Source organism: Equus asinus, chromosome 26, assembly GCF_041296235.1.
Source record: "Equus asinus isolate D_3611 breed Donkey chromosome 26, EquAss-T2T_v2, whole genome shotgun sequence".
NCBI lineage: Eukaryota > Metazoa > Chordata > Mammalia > Perissodactyla > Equidae > Equus > Equus asinus.
The window spans coordinates 28,863,055-28,871,012 of NC_091815.1; the positions used below are offsets into that span (position 1 = coordinate 28,863,055).

The window sequence follows — 7,958 nt, forward strand, 5'->3', positions numbered from 1 at the left end:
CACCCGAGAATATATATGGAAAATTAAATGACATCATGGATGTAAACACCCTAAGTACCAGCTGGGCATCTGGTAAGACTCTTTGATGACTAACATTCCTGTAACTATAGTTACTACGACTGATGTTTCCCCTTGTACGGTGGCTCATTCTCTTATTAATTCTCTATTTTGTTACTCTAATCATTATTTATTATTGTTTTGTTATTATTACATCATATTACTCCCTATTAATAGTGATGTTGGGGGGCCGGCCCGGTGGTACAGCAGTTGAGTTTGCACATTCTGCTTCGGCGGCCCGGGGTTCACCAGTTCAGATCCCGGGTGCAGACACGGCACCACTTGGCAAGCCATGCTGTGGTAGGCGTCCCACGTATAAAGTAGAGAAAGATGGGCATGGGTGTTAGCTCAGGGCCAGTCTTCCTCAGCAAAAAAGAGGAGGATTGGCAGCAAATGTTAGCTCAGGGCTGATCTTCCTCAAAAAAAAAAAAAAAGTGATATTGGCACTATTACTATTACTATCTTACTGTTCCCCACATGTGGTCCCCTTCCATCAGGCAGTCCTGAAGCCTGCCAGCCTCTCTCATTCCCAAGCCAGGCTTTTCCTCCCTGGGGCCCCCAGGCCTTCGTCTGATTGGAGGAGTTGGAGTTGGGGCTCAGGCCCCAAGTCCCCAACACGAAGCAAAGACTGACAGTAGCACCCTCGAACCCTTCTGGACAAGTGGGATGCAACTGAATGATTCTTAAGAAACCAGGTAGTTGGCAAGGTGGGTGGGGCCCGGGTACCATGTAGAAACCCATTAAACAGAGCTCCCCTCTGCTCCCAAGCATTGCTGGAAGTCTCATTCACCCCTGTGACACTGCTTAATGGTTTCACCCGGTCTCCCCTTCACCAGTGGGCTCACCCACAAGCTGGCTAAAACCCCAGGAGATGACAGGAGTTCCAACACTGACTCTCTCCAGCGCTGTGACTCTGGATTGGAGCTTCTCCATCTGTTAAAGGTCTTCACATTCCTGACCTAGCTCAGCTTCAGGAGGTTGTTATAAGAAATGAGGCAGAAATGACTCCTTTGAAACACTATACAAAGTAATTAAACTTTTATTGAGGCCTTTACGTGCCAGAAACGGGCCACACAGAGGCACAAGGCACGGTCCCTGCCCAGGAGGAGCTCACAGTCTAGTAAGGAAGACAGACAGTCGCTGAAACGATTCCCACAAGGACGGGGGCAGGGGCAGCAGCCATCAGAGGGGGACCCATGATCCCGCCCCGCCTCCCCCTCAGTGCAGGTTGGCCAAGAGAAAGCAAACAGGAAGCTTATCATGTCCCTCCCACCTTCCCTGTGACAGCTCTGACTGCTCTCTGTCCTAGGCACCACGAGGCGAGCAGGGAGAGACAAAGATGAGGGGGAAACACGGGCTGCCCTCAAGAAGCTAGAATACCCTGGCAGGATATATACAACGGTACCTTTATTTCCCAAAGCCGCAAACCAGTGCAGCAGAAGCTGGGGCCACGGTGGGAGATTGGAAGAACAGGGGCTGGGCCAGCCCAGTCCAGTCCAGTGGTGGGAAAGGGAAGGAATGGGAAGAGAGGAGGTTTCCAGGTGGAGAAGCTCAGAGCAGGGTGCCAGCAGCCACAGCCAACAGAAGAGCCGCCAACCCCGCCGAGGGAGTGGCAGAGCCATTATCATGGGCCCCACCTTTTGTGGGGTACTGCTGCTTGTTACTACGGTCCTGGTGGCCAGCAGCACCTCCAGGCAAGCTAGATTCCTCCTCCTCCTCGGAGGTCTCAGGTTCTCCTTCCCGTGGAGGAGTCTGGCTGGCTCGGGCTGACGTGGGTTTGGCGGTAGAGGTGGTGGTGGTGGTGGTGGTGGTGGTTGGGGCTGGGGTGGAAGTGGTGACAGAGGTGGTTGGAGCCCGAGTGGTGGTCTTAGGAGCAGGCAGCAGGACAAGCGGCGGGAACTCAGGGGAGAAGTAGGTCTTATTGCGGAGGTCCGAGTTACAGCGGGAACCCTGGCAGCAGGAGCCGCTGAGCGTGAACCCTGGGCCTGTCACCCCATCCCGGGTACAGAACTCATCCTGGACGCAGCCCCGGACAGGCAAGGATACGGTCACATTAGCTGCAGGAGGGAGACACAGGTAGGTCCACGGTTGGAGGGAGGAGGGTAAGCGTAGGCAGAGTAAAACTTAGGGGCAAGACAAGAGCAAGAACCCCCAAAACAGGGGACAGAAGGGCTCTGTATTCATTAACCCAAAAGTCTCAATTCAGTCTCCACTTTGAGAAACACTGTCCCACTGTCTTTGGGGGTAAATGTGGACCACATTTCCCATAGTACTTTGTAAGGAAGTGTGTGTAGGCTGAACTACAAGTCCCACAATGCCTTGGAAGAAAAGTCTGGACAGGAATCAACACCTCTCCCGTAACCAGAGAGCAGAACAAACCTCTCCTACATCCCTCCTGTCATTTTCCCCCTCCCTCTCGCTCACAACCCACCCCCATTAAAATTAGTCTTAGAGTCAGAACTACATCTCCCAGAATACACCTGGCAGAAGATGGAGGTTGAAGAACTTCATCTCCCATGGTTCCCTGAGGCAGAGGCCAGAAGGATGAACTACAGCTCTCCCAAGCGCTTAGGTGGGGACTCTAACCCCTCGAGTTTTAAGGAGTCAGAACTAGATTGCCTGCAATGCCTGGACAGACGCTTGGAGGCTGAAATACATTTCTCATAGCACATCCTCCCATTCTGCACCTGGCAGGGCTCTATAAAAATGTATTTCCCCAAAAAACTCCAGGACAAAAGCATCCGTATCCCCACGCTATAGTGGGGATAGGACAGCACTTCTCATGATGCTCTAGGCCAAGACAAGAACTGAGGCCTACAGTTCCCAGAAGGCGTTGGAGCTGGGGGACCCCTTTGGGTAAAGGGCTGCCTACCGCTCATGAGGCCTCAGAAAGGCCACCACAACTCCTGCAGGCCCCGTGCTCCCGGGCTCGCTCACCTGCCGTCAAGGTGACGTTGCCGTCGAAACAGCCCTTGTAGACGCGGTCGCTGGCATTGTAGCAGCTCACTACGGGCGGCGCCTTACCCTGGCAGGCCTGGCGGCTCAGCCCCACGCAGCTGTAGCACTCGGCGCCATTGGGCTCGTATGCGCTCTCATTGCCTGCGAGGGGAGCGGGTAGGAGGGAGGCGGTCGAGGGGGTTTGGGAAGCAAAGCTTGCACCGGGTCCCTCCAGTCGGGGTCTCTGCCCCTCGACGGACGCTCAGCCCAGCCCCTAGCCCCGCCCACCAGGTTGCCCCGCCCACCAGCCATAACCCCGCCCCCCGCGTCCAACCACACGGCGCCAACAGCAAAGAAGCCCCGCCCACTGTCTCTTGGCCCCGCCCCCGCCCGGCCGAGTTCTCCCGCCTCCAGCCGCTCGGCCCGATGTGACTCCGCCCCTGAGCCTCGGGCCGCGCCCCCACCGACCTGCTGGGTTGAGCGCCCGCGAGGTGAGGTTGAGCTTGGCGTTGCAGCGGTCCTGGGCGCACTGCTGCAGCTGGATGAAGGCCAGAAGGCCGTGAAGGTCCAGCCCGCGGTCATTCTTGCCGGGGAGTCCCGAACCGCAGCCCCGCACTGCCACCGAGAATTGCCCGTGAACTGCGGAGAGGGGAGGGGGCGGGGTCAGAGGAGGCGCGGCCTCGAATAGACCAGTACCGGAGGATGGACAGGCCAGGGTCGGACAGGGCGGGGCCTCAGAAAGAGCAGATCGGAGGGGAAATGACAGATGGAGGGGCGGGACCTCAAAAAGCTGAGTCCCAGGGGCTTGCAGGCTGACAGAAGCTGGACAGAATCGAGGAGGGCCGTAAAGGGGCGGAACCTGTATCTGCAGAAAGCCACATCGAAAGGAGCTGAGACCGATCCAAAAAAAAGGCACAAGATCAGAGAGGAGTGGGGGCCTCAGATAGGGGCGGGGATCCACAGAGGGCGGGTCAGAAGGGCGGAGCCTCAGCCCGCGGAACCTAGGAGAAGACCTCTAGAGGGATCTCCATTACCAAGGGCCCGCCTGGAATAGGGGAGGCTGGGCTGGGGAGGAAAGGGTTCTAGAAGGGACAGAAGTGGGTAGGGCGGTGTCAGTGTGGAGCGGAAATGGACATGGTGTGCCCAGAGCCGGGCTCTTCCAGCTCACCCCACCCGTTTCACAACTCTCAGCCCCTCGGCCCTCTAATCCCCGATGGCGTGGTGGTGGTGAAGGGACCAGGCCAGGCTGAAAGGGAGTCCAAGCGCTGCATTGAAGGGTGTGGCCGTGGTCAGAGGGAGGAGCGGGACTACAAGGAGGCGGGGCCTGGCTGGAGGAGCTTCGAGGGGTACGCATGGACCAGGGGGCCCCACTCACTGGTCTCCACCGCCCCCACCGCCTCTGTGCAGACGTCCACGCCGGCCGGGCACTTCACCGTCTTCATCTTGTGCGGTGAGCATCCGTCATCTGCTTTCTGCACGCAGCTGTAGCACTCCAGGGCCTGCGCTCCTGGGGGTGCAGGGCCGAGTAGAAATGAGCGATCCCTGCTGAGGCCTCCTCCCCGCAAGGAGACAGAGTCCTTCCCACGACCTCGGTCCTATTGCACACTCCTTTTCCAGGACAGGAGTAAGGAAGACCTTTCCACAAATCGGGGGCCATGGGATACACTGTGTCCCTTTCCTTCAAGCCCCCTATGTCTGCAGTGAGAGCATCCTTCCCGCAGCCCCTTATGCCCGGTGAGGAGTCCCTGCCGTGGAGCCCGGGGGAATTGCTGCCATGACTAGGGGGGATACCTGCCCACAGTTCTCCGATCAGGATGGCAGAACTTTTCCCACAGTCAAGTCGGCTCAGTGAGGGATCTCTTCCCACAGCCCCGCTCTGCTAGGGATGGAAGAATTTCCCCACAGCCCCCCTGGGCAGGAATCCTTTCCACAGTCCCCTCTGCCTAGGATGGGCACTCTTCCTATGGCCCCCTCTGCTCAGGATGGAAGAACTTTTCCCCAGTCCCCTGTGCCCATGATGGAGATCCTTCCCGCAGCCCGCTCTGTAGAGGGAGGGGAGACCCTCCTCCCTAGAGCCCCCACTCTGCCCCCTCTGCCCTCTCCTGGCAGCAGACCAACCTTCTTGAAGTAGCAGCGGCAGTAGCAGCCAGCCCAGAGTCCAGATCACAGCCCGGGCGCCTGCTTTCTTGGCGGGGTCCATGGCTCGGTCCTGCTCCCTCGGCGTCCCCCCTGGTTGTGCCACCTCCCAACCCGGGCCCTCTTACCTGAGCCCAGGATGAGTAACCTGCCCCCAGGCACCCCTGGCCTTGCCCAACCAGGCCAAATCAGCGTCCGCCGTGGGGCGGGGCACCCACCCCTGGGTGCGTCACTCACAGCTGCCAAGGAGGGAAAGGGCGGGAGTCAAGGTTCCCCAGTGGCTCCCAGGAGAAAGTCTGTGTGTTTGGGAGGTAGAGGGGAGAATACTGAGGCTCACAGAGAGGGTCTACTCAACACTCAGCACTCAGTAAATATTTAATGAGCACCTGCCATGTGCTGGGCTGTGGTCTGGGTGATGGAGATTAAGACAGAACCAGAGCCTTACCACACAGAGCTCGTAGTCTGATGGGGGAGACAGATGTTAATCAAATAATCATACAGACTGCTATTTGCAAGGAGGACAGTGAAGAAGTGTGGGGAGCTACAAGGAGGTGTGGGGTCCAGAAGTGGCACTGATCAGTGAAGCTTCCCCAAGGATGTAAAGGGAGTTGTGATCTCAAAGACCTAGAGGTGGGAAGTAGCGTGGACCATTCAAACTCAGAGGGGAGAGCAGTGTGCCTGGAGCTCAGAGGGCAAGGGGAGAAACTGAGGCAGAAGAGCCAGGCAGGGGCTGGACTATTCAGGGTATTACAGGCCCTGAGGGGAGATGTGAATTAATTCTGAAAAAAGTAGAAAACCTTTGAGAGGCTCTAAATCAGCTGGGGGACATGATCAGATTTGCTTTTAAAAACAATCAATCTGGGAAATAAGGCAAATATCCATCAAGAAGTGAAGGGAGAAAGAAGGAGTGGTTCAGGAGTCCTGTGGAATACTACATAGCTATGAAAACGCACCAACTGCTGGTGATGGCAGCAACGTGGAGGAATGCCCCAAACTTTGTGTTGAGCCCAAGAAGCCTTAGACAAATAAAACATACTGCGCGGCTTCCTTTATATGAAGTTCTAGAACAAACTAATCAGTGGTGATAGATAGCAGAACAGGGGTTCCTCTGGGGAGGGCAATGCAATACAATACATCGTATACTACAGTACATTCTAATTGTAGTTACACGTGTGTGCCAATAATGTAAAGAATCGCCGAGCTGTAAACATAATGCACTTCACTCAGTGTACATTATACTTCAAAAAAGAAAGGAAAAATGTCACTCTGTGTAAAAAAGGAAAAGACTCTAGAAGAAGTGAGAGAGAAGGCCAGGAGACACTGAGGGGCTGGACAGTCTTCCAGGTAAGAAAGAAAAAAGCAGCCCCTGACGGCTGACACCACAGCGAGGCCGTGGTGTTCTGTTTCACGGAGACAATGTCACGGAACGCCAGCATCAGATGGGGCCACAGTGTAACTGGGATGGGGCGGGACACAATCAGGACCCTGTATTTCCATGTGTGAACACACAAACAAGAACACTTTACAAACCACAAATGACTGAGCATCCCCACGTCCCGGTTCATATAAGCAACTGCTTACATTACATTACATTACATTATATTATTTGTGTTATGTATTATATTATTATATGTTACAGCTCAGACCTTGCTTTGTTTCTCCTGGCTCATAGATAAGATTTCTCTCTGGCAGGAAAAATAGCGGCTGTGTTCATAAAGACATTATCTGCTCCCAGACCCCGTGGGGCACCCCCATTCGCCACAGTGACTAGCACCTCAGTCACTAGGTGAGGTCACTTGGCATCAGGCTGAGGCTCAGAGAGAGAAAGTGAATGACTCCTTGTGAGGTCATCCAGCAGTAGCCCCTGCCTCCCAGGTTGGAGTCCCAGCCCCACTTAGGGTTTGCTGGGTGACCCTGCGTAAGTGTCTTCACCTCTCTGAGTCTCTGAGGTGTCCGTTTTATAATCAAGGAAGGAGCGTCTTTCATGCTGGAGTGAGGCAGTGGGCAAAGTATCAAGGCTAGAAGCAGACAGACTGAAATTTTCATCCTGCCTCTGCCATCCTCTTGCTGGGTGACTTCAAACAAATTGATCTCCCTCTCTGAACTTCAACCGCCTCCTTTGCCAAATGAGTCTGAAAACCCCTATCTCCTGAGGGACGGAGGGAGGCAGGGTGACAATACTATTATTATTCTGTGCTCGGGAGCAGGAGGCCCCGGGGGCCCCAGCTGCGTGGGAGAGTTTCAGGGAGGAACCCCAACTGGCCAGACCGGAAGAACTAGCATCTCGGGAGGGAGTGGGACCCAGGGTGGGGAGTCTCCTCCTGCTCAGGCCTGCCCGGATTCTGGGCGCTGACCCTCGCCTGGCCCAGGACCAGAGAGCGGAGGGAGGTTTGAATGCGGGCCCTGTACTCAGGCCAGCTCCATGACTCTTCCCAGATCCTCTCTGCAGAGGTCGCTGCAAAGAGATTTAGAATCCGGTTCCGCAGACAGATGAACAGAGGGGTCCGGGCAGAGGCGGTCCCCGGCCCTGGAGGTCATGCCAGGGCCTCAGACAAGCTTGGGGCCATATCCACTGTGGGTTTCCTGTCCCCCGGGGCAGAGCAGGCTCTGAGCCCAGTGATGCTCCCAACCGGTCTCAGACCCACTCCCTCCGGGATGCACTGTCTGGGATGCGTCAGAGAAGGGGTGGGGGCAGGGGCAGGGCTGGCTACATAATTTGCAGGGCTCAGTGCAAAATGAGAATATGGGAACCTGGTTCAAAAGGCAGGAAAGAGTGCCGTGGAAGGTACTAAATGGAAAGAAAACACTCTTTTCCTTTCTCCCGCCAT

General features: G+C 55.8%; 1 protein-coding gene across 1 annotated transcript; it reads right to left on the reverse strand.

Moving 5' to 3' along the window:
* Positions 1-1,078: 1,078 nt before the first annotated feature.
* LYPD3 (LY6/PLAUR domain containing 3) lies at positions 1,079-5,332 on the reverse strand. The gene is made up of 5 exons (XM_014868329.3): positions 5,113-5,332; positions 4,370-4,501; positions 3,463-3,633; positions 2,995-3,156; positions 1,079-2,114 (listed from the first exon to the last, which is right to left on the reverse strand). The coding sequence occupies exons 1-5, from the start codon at positions 5,192-5,194 to the stop codon at positions 1,609-1,611; spliced, it is 1,053 nt and encodes a 350-aa protein (XP_014723815.3). The 5' UTR covers positions 5,195-5,332; the 3' UTR covers positions 1,079-1,608.
* Positions 5,333-7,958: the final 2,626 nt, after the last annotated feature.

What these genes read in the sequence shown, in the direction of transcription:
- LYPD3 (XM_014868329.3), bottom strand. Translation starts at nt 5,194, where the DNA reads ATGGACCCCGCCAAGAAAGCAGGCGCCCGGGCTGTGATCTGGACTCTG. An exon ending in GGTGGGGGCGGTGGAGACCA is followed by an intron (nt 3,634 to 4,369) that starts GTGAGTGGGGCC and finishes CCCTCTCCGCAG; the next exon opens with TTCACGGGCAATTCTCGGTG. An exon ending in CAACGTCACCTTGACGGCAG is followed by an intron (nt 2,115 to 2,994) that starts GTGAGCGAGCCC and finishes TCCCTCCTGCAG; the next exon opens with CTAATGTGACCGTATCCTTG.